Source organism: Ursus arctos, chromosome X, assembly GCF_023065955.2.
Source record: "Ursus arctos isolate Adak ecotype North America chromosome X, UrsArc2.0, whole genome shotgun sequence".
NCBI classification, from domain to species: domain Eukaryota; kingdom Metazoa; phylum Chordata; class Mammalia; order Carnivora; family Ursidae; genus Ursus; species Ursus arctos.
Window position 1 is genome coordinate 25,914,824 of NC_079873.1, and position 21,278 is coordinate 25,936,101.

The 21,278-nt window shown below is 41.6% G+C and overlaps 1 protein-coding gene across 18 annotated transcripts in view; it reads right to left on the reverse strand.

The window, feature by feature from the left end:
* DMD (dystrophin) overlaps positions 1-21,278 on the reverse strand; it is a 2,358,181-nt gene that overhangs the window by 211,880 nt on the left and 2,125,023 nt on the right. For all 18 annotated transcript variants that reach the window (XM_057310259.1, XM_057309646.1, XM_048213297.2 and 15 more), the window contains one exon: positions 18,524-18,602. In XM_057310259.1, the coding sequence (XP_057166242.1) occupies positions 18,524-18,602 (79 nt within the window). The remainder of the gene's footprint in view (positions 1-18,523; positions 18,603-21,278) is intronic.

The following is a 21,278-nucleotide window of genomic DNA, read 5'->3' on the forward strand; positions in this document are numbered from 1 at the left end:
AACCTCTCTGTAGATAAATCTTTGCACACAGTTTTGCCATTTTTCTTAAGCAAAATTCCTCGAAATATATTTATTTCATTGAAGGCTATGAACGCTTTAAAGGCATTTTATACAAATTACACTCCTGCCAGCAGGAGTCTTTCTTTATTGATCCAGGAAGAAAGGGAAAAATCAATTTTCTGCTGGTCAATGGCACTTAGTTGGTATAATTCTTAAGGCACATTAGATATACTGCCTGATACAGATTATTTGAGAACATGTTTCTCATACCCCTTCTTTCCATGACAGATTGTAAACTTTCCAAGTTCAGAGAGGTGCTCAGCACATCAGCTTTCTGTCTCAATGCCCAACCCAGCATCTTGAGAGGTATGCGGATCAAGTGGAAAGTGTCTAGAACATAGATTCAGAAGAAATCAATTTGAGTCCCAACTCCACCGTTACTCCCTGATCTTAAGCAAGTCTTGTTTTCTCCCTGAGACTTATTTATTTTATATGAAAAATAGGAATAATGATATCTCCCTTGCTGAAAGGCTATCAGGATAAAATGGGAAAACGGATATGAAATTGCTTTGCAAAATGTTAATCACCATAGAAATGATGTTTGTAATCACGTACCTATGGGATGTTGTCTGAATGTTGGTGATTCTAGAATCAATCTCTCTGCCTCAACTAAGCAGCAATTGTCTTCAACCCTTGCATCCACTCCTAACTACTAATAACGTGCCACATACAGGATAAAGTGCAGCAGAGAGAAATACCTTTGAACAGTAACTGCTTGGGCTTACAGTACATTGTTCTCTATCTCTGCCTAGACCAATGGCATCTGCTCAATAGGTTCTTCATTCTCAGGTAGACCGTTTGTCCAATACTCATCAGCATGAATGATGAATTGACCAGTCCATATTTGAAGCAATGGGAAAGAGAGGGCCAGAGACTGTTTGACAGTTGGGGGATTGTAAATGTTAGATTGCAATGTTGTAAAGGTGAGAACACTGTTCTTGTGTAACCATGTACAATGGATTGGAGGTAAGAGGGTGGAGTTCAGCAGGTAGTTCCTAAGTGAATTTGGTATCCACTCAGAGTGAGAAGTCACACATGACTCTGTACATTTAAGATTTAGTTACTAGGCAACTGGGAGTTTGACTGGCAGAAAAAATAAGCTGGAAAGTGAATTTCAGATAAATTTCATATTTAGGTTAAAATATTTGGAATGTGGGTCTTTTCACTGAAACTCAGGCGAAAGGGCAAGACCGTAAGTACTAAATGGTAGCTGAAGCTATAAACATAGCTGGACTCTTGCAGGAAAGGAGGCTGTTAAAAGAAAAGTGTACCCTGGGAAGTGGCCCGTAATGGGGGTGCCAGTAAAAACAAAAAAACAACCCTCCAAAGAAAAACGATACAGAAACTAGAATGAAGTAGGGTAAAACATGAGAAAGATAGTCAGGTGGTGAGACATTATGAGTACCAATGGGTTCTAGTGTACTAAGGGTATAAAAGAGGAAGATCTATTTGGTCACAAGATCTTTGGTGATCTCAAGAGGGCAATTGCACAAGAGCAGTGAAGGCCTAACCAGACACAGAAGTTGAAACAGCCAGTGGATAGAAGGAAGTAGCAGGATTAGGTCCTAAGCAAGCATCTGAGAAGTTGTGTATGAAAGGAGAACGTACAGGGACAGGGGGAACATCTGCACACCGGTCATCCCTCTCTGCTGTTCTCTACACCAGCCCACTCAATTCATTTATTTATGGAATTTGCTTAGCGTCTTCTCTAAAATATTCAATTATACAAAAAAACTTATTTCTAAGTTCCTAAGGTCACACTCAAAATTACAGTACAGTGTTTAAGTTTTCCAGTAGTTATCAATGCTGAATGTACGTGTATGTAGCTCTCACTTTCCCCCATTGTGATGGCTTTCTGTGTGATTTCTATTTCCTTGTGAGGGGAGAGGGGATACATCTAGTTCCGGTAGCAAGAGTGAGTTTTCTGTCATTTAGCTGAAAGGCCGAGTTAAATGGAACACTTTTAAAACATTAAATTAAAATAAGAATAGTGCTTTATATGTCTGTATCATATATCAAAAGTAAAGATTCAATGAAAACTTTAAGATCACTTACTAAACTTTCAAAGATGGGCAGATTTTCCATAAAGACTTCACCAGCAGAGACAGATGGGCTGCATTCCAGAGGGGAAGGTCACAAGAGTGATGAATGAGACCTCTAATGTCTGCCGTAGCTGTGAAAATCTTTATGGCTAACTAAAATTCCTCACGAATAACAACCTGTAAATATTATATGAGCTGTCAGATGGAGAACACCGAGCTCTGGGACCATCGCACATGGTGAACAGAATACCACACCATGGGATTTGTCAGTAGACTGCCAAGGCATTCAGCATATCAGGCTTCCATTTGATCTGGGAAGTCAAGAGTTCATACTAAACTACTTGCCAAGGTGACTGAGTTACAGAGATATAAACATTTCCAAGTGCTGCTGGCTGCACAGTCCCGCAAAATCTCATAACCGATATTTGGAAGCACTACTCATGAAAGAAAAGCTCCTTCCCACTGACTTATACAAAACCCCAAGAACCTCGTTGTCATTCTTGGGACAGTTAGAAAGAACTACACCTCCCAAAGCCAGCTATAGGAAGAGAGGTGTCTATATAAACAGAGCTGTGACTGAGTTATGCTCATGGAATGTCTGACTAATTCTGAACAGAACTGGCTGACTGTATTACCACAGAACTTTCCTCTGGGTAAAGGTGGCTACAGTCTTTAGGCCATCTGGGTTAAGCCGGGTTACTAACAAGTCAGTGCAATATTGCCAGGTGCCCTTAGTGTCTCTCCAGATGTGCTTTTAAAACACGGCAGGCAGTCAACACCATTTGCTGAATGCTCTCTGTGTGAATGGTATTGTATTAGGCATGAGGGAAATTTTAAGGAATGTAAAATTTGAAACCTAAGCCAGTAGGGAGCAAGTCCGATATTAAAAACCAAATGACTGTAGATGGGATGCACATCCATTTAGAAAGCGAGAGTGAGAAAGAGCTAAGGATAGGACAGAAATTAAAGCAAAAAGAAGGTGGGAGAGATTAAATTTTGATACCAATACCTTCCTCCCCTGTGAAACAACGAAACACTGATACTTGAGCCATAGCCTCCTGGTGAGCAGAATGCTTCCCAGCCCCATGACCTTGGGCTTGGCCATGTGACTTGCTTTGGCCAATGGGGCTTTAGCAGATGTGATACGAAGAGAGTCTTGTACTCTTGTGCTCTGGTGATCCGCCAGGAGCACATGCCCAGTGTGCTCTCTGACTCTTCAGCCTGGGCCTCGAAACCCAACATATTTAGAAACAACCTGAGTGAAACTAGCAGCCTGGAGCCAAACCCAGCCAACCTCCAACCGATAGCCTGCAGAAGAGCTGCCCAAACTTTATCTAGATCATCTGAACTACAGTTGACCTCTAGACCTATGAACACGAGAACAGAGACTTTCTATTCTCATATGGGAGGGAGGGAGGGAGAGAGGGAGAGTAAGGAAGAGGAGGGTGGGCAGAGAGAGAGGGGTCAAAGAACACCAAAGAGGTGAAAGAATAGAAAAATATTCCCAAGCAGAAGTCTCCCTGATTTGTTACTAGCCACGTTCTCTACTGTCGTCCAAAGATCAATGGGGATTACCCACTTTGGTCTCTGTAGCTGAGACCTGTGGGTTGCCATGCACTGGTTCCCGGAACCCCTTCTCTGAAGCTGATCATCTGTATTGATTATAAGTATAAACTTGAATGTTTCATTAAACTTCTCTAGTCCTTTTTCTGCTCTGTGAAAGAGAGATGGTCATATTCCTTATTTTACAGGGTTCCCGTGAAAATGACACAGGCTAATCCATGGAAAATGCTTCCTCAGTGTTAAGAGCACAAAGTGCTCCATATTTTTTGTATTCCTATTCCTACCCCTACTATCATCATCATCATCATTCATGTGGTGAGTCATCAGGATATTTATTCCATTAACTAACTTACTGCCAGGGTGAAGAATGCTAGGGCAACCAGGCAAATGAGACTCTGCGGTTCTAGAGTTAAAGTGACTGGTACCCACTAAAGCACAGGCATAGGCAACAATGCCAGTAAATAATCCCTCTTCCTCCTTTTGCTGCCATTTTCTGTCTCTTCAAAAAATGTTATGTAGTTCTCAGAGTAGTAAAACTTGAGAGGAGACAAATCTTCCTTTTGGCATTCTGATGCTGGTGTCAACTATGAGAGCCAGGGGATTTTGACCATTTTATATGAGTATTGCTTAGGAATTCAAAACAAACAGCTAAGTATTTTTAGAAAGACTTAGAACAAGACATTTTCGTTTTAATTTCTATTTTTAGTTTTGATTTTTAAATTTCACATGACCAAACTTACCATCTTTTTTTTTCCTATTTAAATTAGTGTGGCTGGTTCACGAGAGAGGAATGACCTGATCTTGTCTAAGAATTAAGCCTTGTTGTGCTTTATTTTGCCCTAAGACAGCAAGGGTTCTGGTGAGCTTTTGTGCTGGGCTCCAGGAATAACTGAAGATTTGGTTCAAAACTTTCCCTCTCCCCTTGCAACCTTTAATACACCTATCTGCTCCAGGGGCGCCTGGGTGGCGCAGTCATTAAGCGTCTGCCTTCGGCTCAGGGCGTGATCCCTGCGTTCTGGGATCGAGCCCCGCATCGGGCTCCTCTGCTATGAGCCTGCTTCTTCCTCTCCCACTCCCCCTGCTTGTGTTCCCTCTCTTGCTGCCTGTCTCTATCTCTGTCGAATGAATAAATAAAATCTTAAAAAAAAATAGACCTCTCTGCTCCAGACCTCCTGGACCAAGTCTTTGGAACCAGTCTCCTTCCCTTGGTAGCTGGCCTGGGTCAGGTTCTACAACACGAACTCTCACTCTTTACCTTTTGAGAATAAATCCGTCTGTCCTTAACTCACACCGTAAATGAGCTCATTCCATGCCTTTTCTAATTTTTTTCCTAGACATTTCCTGCTCAGATTTTCTCTTTCCAAGTCAAATTGTCCCCATGTTGACTAATCCTTCAATTATTCTCTCTCGTCTGCCTATTTCTAGCTCATTAAAACATTAGCACTCTCTAAAACCTATATTTATATTCATTATACATACATAAGAAATCCCTTTTCTGGACAAAAGGGCTATAAGGAGGCTACATGTAAAATTGGAAAGGGGGATATTCATCATATCAGAATACATCCTGTGAACCTTGCTAAGTGAAAGAAATCAAGGGCCAAGCAATCAGAAGCCTTCTTTGCTCGATTCCTCTCAGATGAAATATTCTCTACCTTGGATTTGCACATAGCCTCAGGGACAATGTGCATTTATACTAGTTGCAATATATTTTAAAAGAGATACATACTTGGTCTTTGTCTGCAGTTGCTGGTTCAAAGTTCCTAAGACCCTTGGAATTTCCTGGGTGGAGAGGGATAAAGGTGGCTTTTGTTATGTTAATGAGGTGACTTTTGGAAGGCCAAGATGGAACCTGGTCATCCTAGAGACACAAGCCATCTTTAGAGGGTTAGAACTTTCTGTCTCCACCCCTCCGCCAGACCTGGGGAGGGGGCAGAGGAGAGAGGCTGGAGGTTGAATCCAATAGCCAAAGATTGAATCCATCATTAGTACGTAATGAAGACTCCAGAAAAACTCAAAAGGACAGGGTCTGGAGAGCTTCCGGGTTGGTGAACACATGGAGGTGTGGGGAGAGTGGCATGCCTGGAGAGGTCACAGCAGCCCCACACCCTTCCTGCATACCTGTCCCTGTGCCTCTCTTTCATGTGGATGTTCCTGAGTTCCATCCCTTTATCATAAACCTGTGATCCTGGAAGTAAAATGGTTCTCTGAGTTCTGGGAATAGCTCTTGCAAATTAATCAAACCTGAGGAGGAAGTCCTGGGAACTTCTGGTTTATAGCCAGTGGGTCCAAAGAAGTACAGGAAACAATCTGGACTTGTGACTATGTCTGAAGTCCAAGGAGGAGGTTGTGGAAACCTCCCACCTATAGCTGGTTGGTGAGAAGCACTGGTAAAACCTGGGCTTGCGACTGGCATCTGAAGTGGGCAGGGTCGGGGGGGCAGTCCTGTAGGACTGTACCCTTAACCTGTGGGATCTGATGCTCTCTATGGGTCAATGGGGTCAGAACTGAGTTGAACCTGCCAGTATGTGAGAATTGCTTGGTGCTGTATGGGAAGTGCACCCCTCCACGGAAACTGGGCTTAGGAACATCAGTTACTAGTCTATAAAGAACATTTCATTTTGCTTCCTGTAGAATTAATTCCTCCTTCCACTCTAGTCTTATCATTCCTATTCACCACAACTATAGGTAGAGTTTTTTTTTAAATAGGTCTTTTTCTCTTGCTTAGAATTTGAGTTTCCCAGATTCAGTGTCTCGCATCTTCCTATTTCAAGTGCCTAGTGTTTGTTAATAAATATAGGAAGGAATGCTACAGGCATAGTAAGTCAGATCATGTCACTTCTTAGCTCAGAACCCACCTAAGTATTCCCTTCTTAAGAAGAAATTTCAAAGGTTTTTAACCATAGTTGACAAGACCTGACTTGGCCTGGCCCTTGGTCGCTCACTGACCTCCTTATCCTTCAAAGGGATTCCCATTTTCAAGGGAAAAATGAAGGGGGGGAGTCTGAGGGGGATATGAACCATGAAAGACTATGGACTCTGGAAAACAAACTGAGGGCTTCAGAGGGGAGGGGGTGGGGGATTGGGATAGGTGGGTATTAAGGAGGGCACGTATTGCATGGAGCACTGGGTGTTATACGCAAACAACGAATCATGGAACACTACATCAAAAACTAAGGATATACTGTGTGGTGACTAACATAACATAATAAAATAAAATAAAAAGAAGAAATGCAAAACCTAAAAAAAAAAAAGTTCCCTTCTCCTATTGCCTCTAGCCTGCTTTATTCTTCTCTGTCAAACTTATCATGGCCTGACTGCCTTCTTCTATTAGAATTTAAGCTCTATGAGAGAGGATTTTTCTTTCATTTACTACAGTTTTCCCCAGTACCTAGAACAGAGTTTGACCTATACTGGTCAATGAATGGACTAGTTGAATGACAGAATGAATCAATTCTTAGCTGGCCGAAAATAAAGTGAAGCTCATAATTTTTTCAGGACATTAGACCAGGCACTAGACTCAGGTCTTTCTATTGTATTAGAGAGGGAAAAATCTTCAGTGTGCCCAGTATTCATTCAATCAAGGCATATCCTATATTTATCTGCAAGATGTTGGATGCATGACATTAAAAAAAAAAAAAAAGGAATGCATGCCCTTTACCCTTTTGGTGCTCACACTCCAACCCGTTTCCTTTTCTGATCTGTTTTATCGACTATCCTTCATTCTAACTCTTGTCTGTCATTGGTGTGTGTGCTGCTGGACTTAAGGTATAAGGCAAGAGGCTGATGTAATCTTATGCTGTCCTCAAAGTCCTCACCCGTTAATGGAGGTCACAAGGTCAGACATCTTAAATAATGATCGTCACTATATACACTGGGCAAAATCATCAACTTCATCATAAAAGCAAGAGTAAATCAAATCTCTCAGTGACCAGAACGAGCCTATTACAATACCTTTTCCTTATATGCTTTGAAATGCCTGTTAGTTACATTGTCCCCTCACAGATGCGGTTCCCTAGGTAACAGACTCTGAGACAATGTTTAGAGAGCAGGGTATTTAGTAAGGTGCGCCCTTGTGATCAACACCTGTGGAAGGGAGAACAAGGAAGCAGGAGTGGTGACCGAGAAAAGTCAAGATAGGACGCAGGCCCAGTGACAGTCTCAGCGGACCCCATTGGAGCTTCTGAAGTAGAATATTAGAATTCTCTGTGTTATGCCAAAATGGCCAGGTCTTTAACCTCCTGCAACCATCAGGAGCTACCCTCGGAGGGGGTGTGACCTTGGGGGAGGCAGCTGAAGCAATTCCCCCAGGGACAGACAGCTGAAGGTTGTCTGCGGAGGACACTCCTCTTCATTGCATGGGACCTGGGAGTTGTAGTAAAGTAGGCTCAAATGACTCCTCGCACGTAGGTCATTCTACCTGGTGTTTCATGTGACCCAACTGCCATGGCTACACATCATCCAGGAGTCAGGCATACAGGAGTGGTTCTCAACCAGGGACAATTTTGCCTTCCAAAGGACATTTGGCAGCATCTGGGGACATTTCCGGTAGTCACAGCTGAGAGGGCGGGTGCTACTGGCATGGAGTGGGGGACGGCCAGGGGTGCTGCTAAACATCCTGCAGTGCACACCACAGTCTCCCCAACAAAGAATTTTCTAGAGCACCCGGGTCAAGAAAGCCTGGTTTCAATATAAAGACATTGTAAATAACTGACCCAATCAATCAATTTCTTGCAGAGTTTGATTGTAACAGAAAGAGAAACTTAGATGGTAGAAAGGTAGGGAAGTTACAAAAAAGTTAGAGGGCTAATGAAGAAAGCAGAAGTCACAAGGCAGTCATAACTGTAAGGACAAGGTAGAGAGGAGACAAAAGCTCTGATACAGTGGTAGTTTGACTCTACAGCAGCAAAGCACATCAAGAGAGAAGCAAACACTCTCCACAGTGACTGCCATTCCCCGTCCTTCCTTATGTTTCCAGGCGTCCCCCTCATCACCTAAGCCTCTCCCTGCTCCTTACAGCTTGGAGGAGCCAAAGCTCATTTGCAGTAGGCTGAAATCAAGGTGACTACTACTCCTGATATCTGAAAGCATACTTAAAAATTCAAGAGAATTTTTTTTTTTCTAGAGAGGGACGGGGGAGCGATAGAAGGAGAGGGAGAGAATCTTAAGTAGGTTCCATGCTCAGCATGGAGCCTGACCCAGTGCTTGATCTCATGACTCTGAGATCATGACCTGAGTTGAAATCAAGGGTCAGATGCTTAACTGACTGAGCCACCCAGGTGTCCCTCAAGAGGATAGTTTTTATTTTATTTTATTTTTATTTTTTAAGGATTCCATTCATTTATTTGAGACAGAGAGAAAGAGAGAGTGCGCATGAGCTGGGAAAGGGGCAGAGGGAGAGGGAGAAGCACACTCCCCACTGAGCAGGGAGCCCAAGGCAGGGCTGGATCCCAGGACCCCAGGATCATGACCTGAGTCGAAGGCAGATGCTCAACCGACTGAGCCACCCAGGCGCCCCAAGAGAATGGTTTTTAAACCAGCAACAGTTTATCTAAGTCTACAGAAGAACAAAATGCCTTTGTCCTCACCTCAAAGTTCTCACCAAAAAGTATTTTGTAATCCCAAACTGGTTATGTTCTGAAAATGGAAAACATCCAAATGGAAAAATGAGAGTAATGATTTTTGCCCACAGGGATGTGATTCCACCATTTCTGTTGTGCAAAGCTTTATATTTTGGGACGGATGACAAAATGTTACCGTAGGCCAAACTCACAAATGCCTTCATTTTCTGGAGAGTGTAAAAATATACCTCTCAGAGCCAGCGTTCCACTAAAACGGTGCCCATGTGTCACGACACTGGTTCAGCACCGTGGTGCTGCTTGCAGTGTCCTAGGTCCCCAGGAGAGCCAGAGAAATCCATCACGATGAGGAAAACAAGAAAGAAACAAGCGTTTGCTTAGTCTCTGCCATGCCACCGGACTAATCTCCATTCAGGTATGTGGCCGAGTGGTGGTTGGGATCAAGCGTAAGGTCACTGCTGCGCTCTACAGTCAGATTACGCACAGGGAGCACAGTAGTTTCATCCAGTCTGGGAGATGTTAATGCTGCTGGCGTCCCCCTCAGAACACCCTTCCCCGCTGATGCACCCATCCCCAGCTGCTATGAGCGTTGATTGCTATGGGCCCATTGCCCCTGGTTCCAGAGAACCCTCCTCGGTGGAATGGGAACTGTTGTCCCCTGCTCCCCAGAAATCCATAGTCAATACCTGACTGACATGGGGGAACAAAAACCCAGCTCCCTTCCTTCAAAATGGGGCCGCCTCTGGGGATCAATGTGTGTTCCAGAGTGCCCTGGGGGGGGTCAAGCCAAAGTTCATCTCTACTTCCTTGCTTAGCTTGACTCCATCACCAGCATAACCCCCACTGCATCCTCCCTCCCTCCTTTCACCCAAGAGCTCCTGTCTAGGCAAATTACTCCTACAAGAATCTGTTTCCATGAAACATTACTTAAGGCTGGGGTGACCGACCATCCCGCTACACTCAGCACTGAGATTTCCTGAGAGGCAGGGATCTCAGTGCTCGAACCAAGAACATCCCAGGCACACCAGAACCAGTGGTCACCCTAACTTAAGGCAGATAGATATTTGGATCCTGAGCTTTGCCTCTACAACTTTGGCTAATAGGAATAACATTGATTTGGTGGCGTTCTGGTAAACCAGCTATGCAAAAAAAGAAAAACGAGGCTTAATTTGCCATGTTTGCCAGTTTTGGTGGGGTCTGTAGTCCCACTGCAGCTGATTTCAAGCTACCGAAGATGCAGTTTAACAACCAGCTCACAATTGCTGTATATTTAACAACTGGCTTTTTCAAGCCAGGACAAGCCAGCTCCAGTACACAAATCCCCACAGCAGAAACGGAGAAATCTCCAAAGCTTCCTCGTGTGTCCAAATAAATGGATACGGAGGGCTGAAGATGCAAACTTTTGTAACTAAGGTTACTCCAAAGCAAATAAATCTAGGTCTTTGTGGAGAATATAAATTTCAGCTCAAGAAGAAAGGGCCATAGAAATTGGTTTTGAGAAGAGTTTAATTATTATCACTGTGACTGCTTTTTGTGGGCATCTGAAAGGCTACCTTTGAACTTAATGGAGCTGGTACCAGCATCACTGATAAGTTATAAGGCATCTATCCCAAATTCCCAACACTTGCAACAGCGCGTGACTGCTGAAGAAGTTGGCCCAAATTATTTGGCCCTGAGATTTTTCCCTGATGAGGAAGCTTTAGGCTGAAAATCATCTCACATTGTAGCTGCAAGCTTCTTCCTGACTTATCACGACGGCTTCCTTAAGCCGATCTGAAGCTTTAAATTATTGGCCCACTCGTATTTCAAATTCATCCATCCCCTGAGGACAATGGTAGCATAGATTGGAGCACTGTTAAGCAAAATGTCAGCAATTATTAAACGTGCTTAAAGTTTTTTCCCCCATCTTTTTTATTAAGTGTGTGAGTGGGAGGAGGTGGTGGGGGTGGGGTATAGGGATGAAGGTTTGGTAACTTTCAAGATAGAAACAAACTTTATAGTCTGATGTAGCAACGGGAAACTGTAAAGGCTTAGATTGCTTTAATGAGACAAAAAGTTAACCAGGAATTGGATTAGGGCACTTAAGATGATAAAGTCTGCAAGAAATAAGTGATCGATTCTTTCTTTTTACAGTATCTCATAATCTGAGAAGAAGAAGATCACTCAATGAAACTCATAGCTTTTAAATTCAGAACAAACAGTTAAAAGGAAATTTGTCCTATGGAGTTCCATAGCCATCAACAGAGGGTACGATTGTAAGAGGTCAGTGGGCTAAAAGCTGGAGAATAAAAATCTTAACTATTATTGTTTTTTTCCATTATCAAAGTCATACACGCTTATTATAAAAAGCTGCAAAAGTTAAAAAAAAAACCACAATAGCTCTTTGCATTCTGATGTTTTTCAGTCTTGTCTTTACGTGTCCCCTTCTGTTGTTTTTATTTTATTTTCTAATAGAGTTGTGATCATACTGTAATTGTGAAGTCCACTTTTTTCCTTAATATATTACATGGCACAGGAGACAGTTATGAAAAGGACCATGTCAAGTTTTGAATGCTATTAGTCCTTGCTCAGAGGCAACACGAAAGGTCACATTATTTATTGAGCGTCTACTATGTGATAGTCGCTATGCTAAAACTCATGCCACTGTGTGCTAGCAACGTCAGGAGGAAATTTACTTCTTCTTCTTTGGGACATAAAACATGATTCACTCTGTAAATGATTTTATTGAACATCTACCTGGTACAGATACCATGTTAGGTGCTAGAGAATATAAAGCCATCCCGTCCTTGCGGAGATTAGGGTCTACTCATTGGTTATTCATCCACTCATTTGTTGCACAAATAACAATTGAGCTCATATAATATGAAAAACACTGCCCTTGCAGATGATTAAATCCATGAAAAACAACTTTGGGAAGGAGAGGAACTAGTTACATACAATTAAAGACAAAAGAACGAATGATACTTTCACGTCCAGTTTGACTCCAATAAGCAGATATGAACTTACACTGTCAGGTTGATAATGGTAACGACACTAATGCGAATAGCAATCACTTATCTATTACTATGTGCCAGGTCCCATTCCATATATTTTATTTATTTTAAGTAGGCTTCAATACCCAGCATGGAGCTCAGCGTGGGGCTGGAACTCAAGACCCTCAGATCAAGGCCCGAGCTGAGATCAAGATTAACCAACTGAGCCACCCAAGTGCCCCTGTTCTAGATATTTTACATAAAATATACACACAGTGTGTATATATCTCTATCTACCTACCTACCTACCTATCCAGTAACTATTTGATCTTCATGATAACCCTGTGAGGTAATATTACCATAGTTCATTGAATTAAAAATTCCACTGGACATTAGGTACATTCTGATTTCAGGGCTTTCATAATTGCAGTGAGGGAATATGTCCTACATTTGATGAAATATTACTATTATCCCCATTTTATAGATGAGGATAAAAGAGATGGAGTATCTGACCAGTACTTGAACCCTATCAGCCTAGTACCAAAGCTATAGTCTTAACCAATATTCCAAGTGAGATAACACTTGGCCCAGAAGCATCCAGAGAAAAATTCAGGCTCTGTAAATCAACTTAGTATGGCCCAGACCAGGAAATACAGAAGAGAGAAATCTGTGGCAATATCAGATGAACTAGACAATTGCCGGCTTCAATGTTTGTTGTCAGTGGGTAAGGCAGCGTGACATGTGGCTTGCGAGTTCAGGAACTAGGTTCCAGACCCGCATCTATTATAACCACGTGTGTGACCTTGGTGATGTCATTTTATTTTTCTGCACATGTTCTGTCTTCTGTAAAAATAAGAGTTGGGGTGGCGTAATTCAGTGTCTTTCAAACTTTTTTGGACTGCAATCCACAGAAGGAAAGTATTTTACTTTCTGTTGTAGCATACCCATATGCATGTGTGTGTGTGCACATCCCCCCACCCCAGCTGAAACCAAAGTGCCAAAACAATACTTAACCTTCTTGTGCAATGTACTCTGCAATTTTCTCATCTCTTCCATCCCATTAAAAAACTGTTGGTTGCAAGTCATTAAACTGATTTCAGTATTCACTAATGAGTACTTTGAAAACAACTCCTATAGATACTCCCTTAGCCTCTCTCCAGTTAGGAAATTCCACAGCATAGGGGACTCCTGGGGTGGGGGTGGGAACCAGAAACCTCAGGAAAGAGAAAGTTGACCCTTTTGCCTTATAAATAACTCATTTTCTTCTTAATTGGATCGTGTTCTTACCACCTTCAGCAGAAAGTTCTCATCATTAAACCATTTGGCAAATACCACTTTAGGGCAAAGATCCCTGTACTACGTTCCATGGCACGTTTAGTGAGAAATTAATTGGTATGCCTGAAAAAGACTTCTCTAGTCACATAAGTACAGAGAAGAGCTACTGACTATCCTCTTCTTAGTGTTTCCATGTATAGTAAAGGCTGCAACAATTCCAACAAAAAATTTTCTTACCTTTATAAGCTACTGTTTTTCCAATCTTATGGACCCCAAAACTATTTTTTCAAGGAAGTTATTAACATCATACAGAACATTAATATACTGAGGAATACGGCTTGGAAAATGCTACTCTGGGGAATTCTAGAACTGGTAAAATATTTTAAGTTTTTATTTAAGTTCCAGTTAGTTAACACACAGTGTTACATTAGTTTCAGGTGTACAATATACTGGTCCAGCACCTCCATCCATCACCCAGTGCTCATCACAAGCGCCCTCCTTCATCCCCATCACCTATTTCACCCATCCCCCCACCCACCTCCCCTCTGACAACAATTAGTGTGTTCTCTAGAGTTAACAGTCTGTTTCTTGGTTGATTCTCTCTCTTTTTTTTGCCTTTGCTCATCTGTTCTGTTTCTTAAATGGTATGGTATTTGTCTTTCTCTGACTGACTTATTTCACTTAGCATAACACTTTCTAGCTCCATCCATGTGGTTGCAAATGGTAAGATTTTGTAGAATTGGTAACACATTAAGACAACCTTAATTCTTCTCACTCCTACAGAAGGATTTCTACCTTTATTCAAATATATAGTTGCCCTTCGTGAAGTAAAATTTAAACTAGAAGCTCAGAGAACTGAGAAAATTGACACAAAAAAGATCTCAGGCTCTGCTCTTTTTTTAAAAAAGGTTTTAAATTCTTGAAGATAAATTCTTGAAGATAATTTTAAATGGACAATTTTCAGTCTACTACGCCAATAAATACTATAGTACTTTCTTGATCATTGACATGTGAAGACATGGACACTGTACCTTCCTACTATATATTCTAATACATGTATAAATGCTAACGGTGTGGTTCAAAGTTGTGTATAAATATAATACATTATATATAAATTTATATAATTTTTAAAAATCACACTATTACCAATTTCTCCCTTTTCTTGGTTTAAGTTACTAAAGTCAATTAGAAGTGGTAGAGGGGTGCCTGGGTGGCTCAGGCAGTTGAGTGTCTGAGTTTTGATTTTGGCTCAGGCCATGATCTCAGGGACATGGGATAGAGCCTTGCTACAAGCCCAGCTTTGGGCTCTGTGCTCAGCCCTGAATCTGCTTGGGATTCTTTCCCTCTTCCTCTCCCTTCCCTTCTCCTCCTCCCTCCCACCCCCCGCATGCTCTCTCTCTCTCAAATAAATATATAAAATCTTAAAAAAAGAAATGGTAGAATATTGGGGTGTCTGGCTAGCCTAGTCTATGGAGTGTGTGACTTTTGACCTCAGGGTCATGAGTTCAAGCCCCACACTGGGTGTAGAGGTTACTTAAAAATAAAATCTTAAAAAAGTGGTAGAATATTAAAGCTAGAATGAAAGGCAAGCTAGTGTCTAGCAATGGATAAGGGTCATATTTTACAATGTTTTTCTCTTCTCATTTCTCTCAGATCTAAGATAAAAGGAACAACTTCTTTAACAAGTAGAGATTGGGCCACCAAGAAGAAACAGAGAATACTTTTATTTAGTAAAAGGCTGCCTCTCTCTACTGATAAAAAAAACAAAGACAGCTGGTAATGTAATTTTCAAAGGGGTGTGTGTGTGTGTGTGTGAGAGAGAGAGAGAGAGAGAGAGACAGAGAGAGAGATGGAAAGAGGAGAGACAGAGACAGTGAGCATGTTTGGGGGGGCAGTTAGTGGCTCATCTTTACTTCTCTCCGTAATTTCTAAGCCTCAGAAATCATCCTATTATTATTCTTAGTAACCTGGAAGTAAATGACTAGACATCTATCAATTCAAAATAATTTAATATGACCTCAGTGGTGTTTTTTTTCTAACATATTGTTATTTGTTTTAGGGGAAAAACTGTTTTGCTTTCACAAAACACAATTTAACAGCAAGTAAGTGACTTCAGAGATGCCTTGCCTCAAATGTGGTTTTGATGGGGTACCCAACTTCTGGAGCAGATTTCCATGTGGCAGTACATATCAAAAGCCATACAATGTGAACATCCTTTAACAGAGCAGTTCTGCATTTAGGCATTTATCTTGTAGAAAGAATAGGAGATGTTTATAAAGGCGTACAAAGGATGTTAGTCCCAAAGTTGGATATAATAGTAAAAGATTTGAAATGACGTTAATATTGAGTAATTCAGAATCGTCTTGGTAAATCTGGTGCAGCAGAGAATACTACCCAGCCATTTAAACAATTATTCTGTAGAGGAATATTTAAACACGCAAAAATATTTTTATTACAATTCTAAGGGAAAAAAGAAGGTCATAAAACAGGAATGTGTTTTTATTCCTGTTTGGTTTAAAAGAAGGGAATGTGAATTCAGACACATACACACACACCCTGAGAGAAAGACAGAAAGTATTATGAAGCACATTTTTTACAGTGGTTATCTCTGAGTGGTGGGATTATGGGTAATTTTTTTTCTCTGTTTGTACTCTCTGCTTTCCAAAATTTCCTTGAGGGGCATATATTACCTCTGTAATTAAAAAAAAGGACATCACAAAGAAATGGTCTTCATTCAGTCTTTAGTCTTAGTGTCCTACTTCTAACATTCCTTACACCAAATTGGTATTTGTTGATAATCACAAGCAAAGCTTCTAAGCAAATATCGATATTCCACATGAGTAAGAAATTGGCGACTCCTAGGGCTGGCTCCATTTAAGCAGGTAAATGATGGTCTTTATGAGCGTCTGTGTCTACTAGCCTGACCTTTCTGGAAGTGGGCGCTGGTGTGATATTGTTTAAAAGGTGTAAAGATGCTCCACCTGGCCCTTCAAAGTTCTTCCCTCACAACTCAGAGATTATGGCTGACGTTCTACCAACAGAGAGTCATTCTTCAGACTTATGGCTTTTCACCCTATTAAAATGCAAATAACCCAGGAGAAGTACACATTAAACTTTACCTGTCACCTGGGTTAAATAACATATCATTTTCTGAAAAGAAGTTTTAATGGGGAAGACATGGGAATTTGGGTGGGGAAGGCAGAGAGAATAAAGGATGAATGAATACACCTGGCATCTGAGGAGTAATTAATATTCATACGAGTGATATTTTTGTTTATGGCTTATGAGTCACTTACAAATATGTTATCGCATTTAACTTCAATGAAGTCGAACAGAGTGGCAGTCACCGAGGCAATTCAAGCAGACCAGAGATTTGGAAAAATACAGAAGACATAATCCTCACGCCTCGTCATTATCCTAAACGCACTCCTAAAGCCACAATTCCACTTGATTGTGTACACTGCTTTCACCTGCCCCCTTCTTTTGGCCCATCCTAAGCATGTGCAATACTGTCCAAATAACGACTGCATTGAGATAGTAAGACCCAGTCAAGAACGGAAGGACCACTGCCTTCTAGGAATTTGTGTTCTAAAAGACAAGAGCCAACTGGAGACACACGAAAGCATCTAGTCAAATACTTTAAAATGTGAGCAAAGGGGCGCCTGGGTGGCACAGTCAGTTGAGTGTCTGACTCTTGGTTTTGGCTCAAGTCATGATCTCGGTCACGGGATTGAGCCCCGAGTTGCGCTCCATGCTCAGCGGAGTCGGCTTGAGATTCTCTCTCCCTCTCCCTCTGTCCCTTCCACTTTGCACGTGCACTCTCACTCTCTCTCTCAAATAAATAAATCTTAAAAAAAAAGTGAGCAAAGATCTTTTTCCTAACCTACGGGAAATGGAAAACAAAGGAAAGGATGAGAAAATGACAATAAAAGAAGGTGGCAGGAGAATGCAAGGAAATCATACAAAATTACTTCCTGTGTATGAAATACATAAATTAAGTAAATGACAGTCCAGTGTAGTGGCTATAGAACAGACTCTGGAACCAACTTGGTTTGAATCCTGGCTGTCAGTCGATCTCTGTGTGACTGTGTGCCTCAATTTCCCCATCTTTAAAATGGGTAAAATAATGGTATCTACCTCATAGGGTGCTATGAGGATTAAATTAGTTCATATTTGTAACACTGACAGGCACAAAGTAATTGCCTCAAAAATGATGGTTAGGCCCTCATACATACTCACGTATGACAAGAAACATGCCAGAATGCTAGCAGATGTTAACTCCATGTGGTGGAAATATGGCTTTTTAAATAGAATAAACCCTCAACTTCCACACTTTTGTAATCAAAGTGGTAGAAATTAATAACATCAATCAGAGGACAACAGGTGCTTGACAATTTACTATGTATTTGTATATTAATAGGATGTTCCAATAGTAAACCCTCTGTTAACTAAGCCTGTTCCTCTTAGTATTTCATTATAAAATATGTAATATTTATCAATATATATCAATAATATAATTAATGACACAAATATAATTAATAAAAGAGTAAAGCTAAAGTTAAAAGAATGAAGAGTGGTCAAGGATAAAAGAGCGGTAAGAATAGTTAGGGAGAGGAAACCCAACACGCTGAGCTTCCAACTTGGAGGCAGGAAGTATTTCATGAATTATGAAGGGATAAAGAATTATAGATTCCCAGTGACACATATTGAATGATCCCATCATAATTACATGGTACCATAATTATCAGCTTATGAAGTGAACCGCTCTAAGCAGAACTAAAGACTCAAAAATATTACCAAAGTTAGCACCTGAGAATACATTGCAGGAAACAATTATGCGTTAGCTGAAGACTGGACAAAATGATCTAATCGGACCTCCTCTCCCAACCCTCTAGATTCTTCCCCCAAGTTGTATTTCGGGATGATTTATGCCTCCAGTGCACTTGGCAGAGATGATCACAATTCAACTCTTAATTCTTCGCTACCAAGACGCAAGGAACACATTAAGCAATGAAAGGTGGCAGCAACTTACTGGAAAGGAAGTGCTGGGATGCCGGCCCAAAGTCCCTGTGGGCTTCGTGCAGCTGCCTGATGCGGTCCTCAACGGCCACCTGGGAGGAAGAGGAGAGAAGTGATGTTCTCTCATCACACATAATGAAGAGCAATTAAAACAATGTACCCTTTTTGGAAAGATCTTTCAGGCCTCAAAAGCTGGAACACTAAAGCAACAATTTATAACCCCGGGTTTAATATCCGCTTACCAGAGACGGCCTCCGAGTCCCATTTTTATCAAACCGAGGCCAAACAAAAAAGATTTGCTTTCTTGATAATGTTAAAATGAGATTTTTTTTTCACACTCTACTCATTGGCAGGCACAAATGAACTACTGCTCCAATGAGTACCATCAAAAATGCAAACTCTAAATCCTCCACGCAAAGGTTAGGGAGCTTGTCATTCCCTGGTACACGCAATGGCCAAAGGAGCTCAGAAAGGGCATGTGTTTTGTCTTAGTCTGTTGTCTTTGGCTCATGTTTTTTGGAATCCTATTGATGACTGATGGATCACTGATAATTAACAAATAGCCAATAGTTGATTAATACTTAAGTATCAAAGAAGTAGAGGCAAGGCTTAAATATAGGGTAACTACAGCGGAGATGATTTCAGTGTTTAGTAGACTTGAAAATTACAGGGAAGTGTATCTTTAGGTGGCATGAAATAAAAATCACCACTCTTTTTTTCCTAGTAGGTTTTTCTGTAATACATTGACAGCGTCCTGATAGCTTAGTGAATTCCACTCTGGGTGGGGAAAAAGGAAGAATTTTATGAGTGAAATGGTATACTTTGCCGTCTGGCATTCTGCCAACTGGATATTAGTGGTGGCCCCAGGCCTGTAGGCTCCATAAATCTGGATCTTAATTTGGTTCTGAACAGCCCACGCTAAACAAGGGGTTGGTCAGCCCCTGCCCAGAGCCAGCAGAACTCGAGTGGGTTTGCTCCTATGGTCTAGATAATTCTCAAGAGATAAAATGGGTGTTAAACTGATCAGAAATCTGGCTCAGGTAATCCGTCTAAAGCACGCTCTGACCTTGCAACATTAGTCAAGGGCCTGACATAGATCCAGAACAATCTTCTTTTTTCACCTTCTCCTAGCCTTGCCCATCTTTGCTAGGGCCAAATATTTGGCAAAGCATGTGGAGTTCCAAAAAGTGCAGGATTTGCTTCACTGTTATGCACACAAAAGCATGAAGAACACTTCAAGCCTCTGTCCCCAGCCATATGACCCTACACTACCGGCCAAACTCAATCTGTCCGGCCCACCGTATTCCATCCGGTGTAAACCTGTCTGACTTGTTCCTGCTGCTCCTCCCCTCTAGAGTGCGCTTCGCCCCCTTCTCTTGCAGCTCAAGTCTTTTCTATTTTTATACGCCCCCTCTCCAGTCCCCCAGGGTTAGAAGTGACTGCTTCCTCAGCTCCTCGCAGCACAGTTTCTACTCGGGGCACTTCTATCACACCATCTGTTTTAGTTGCATGGACATGAGTATCTCCTGCGATGCACTGTGGGCTCCTTGACAGCTGGGACCATTCCTTGCTTACCTCTCTTCCCCTATGCAACCCCTGGCGGGATGCCGTTAATCTTGAACACAGTAAGCAGTAACAAAGGTTTAATGACTAGTTGAGCAAACCACTGCGTATGTGTGATTGACAGACATAGACAGACCGATGTGGGAGAATAAACCAGAATGTGTACTGACACTGACTGCACGCTGCTTGCCCCTGGGTATGTTGTTCTAACGTTAACTTCCTTTATCTGTAAAATGGGACAACGATGTGACGTACTTCACAGAATTTTTGTGGGAAATAGCTAAGACATGTCAAGTGTTTGTCCTGCTTTCTTTCACATGGTGATTACTCAATGAATGTTAGCAACTACTGTTTTGTTGCTTTATGATTAACATATGGAGAGGAATAGGTTATCATGGGCAAGGCAATACATGCGACACAAAAAATGGCTAATATATATATATATTTTTAAGATTTATTTATTTGAGAGAGAGGGTGTGTGAGTGGGGTGAGGGGCAGAGAGAGAGGGAGAGACAGAATCTCAAGCAGACTCCCTGCTGAGTGTGGAGCCTGATGCAGGGCTTGATCTGGGATCATGACCTGAACCAAAACCAGGAGTCAGATGCTCAACTGACTGTGCCACCAGGCACCCCCCAAAATGGTTAATATTTATTAAGTACTCTGTTCGTGGCAATATGAATTAACTTATTTAAGTTTCACAGTAACTTGGTGGTAAAAAGTCATAGTATCTGCCCATTTCACTGATACAGGAACTGAAGCATGAGAGGTTAAAAAACAACAATGACAAAATTTGACTAACTTTAAATAGTAAATCGGCAGAGCCAGGATTCAAATTCATTCTGGCTCTTGCTTTTTTTTTTTTTTTTAAAGATTTTATTTATTTATTCAACAGAGATAGAGACAGCCAGCGAGAGAGGGAACACAAGCAGGGGGAGTGAGAGAGGAAGAAGCAGGCTCATAGCGGAAGAGCCTGATGTGGGGCTCGATCCCAGAACGCTGGGATCACGCCCTGAGCCAAAGGCAGATGCTTAACCGCTGTGCCACCCAGGCACCCCTGGCTCTTGCTCTTAACTGCTATTTACGGATTAAAGTTGAAAGGCAAGTATTTTGTCCATATTTCATCTGCAGCTGGCCTTTCCATTTACTGAACACAGAAAAAAATCTGGTGTCCGTATCTGTGAACGTTTAGTCATTGGCATATTTTA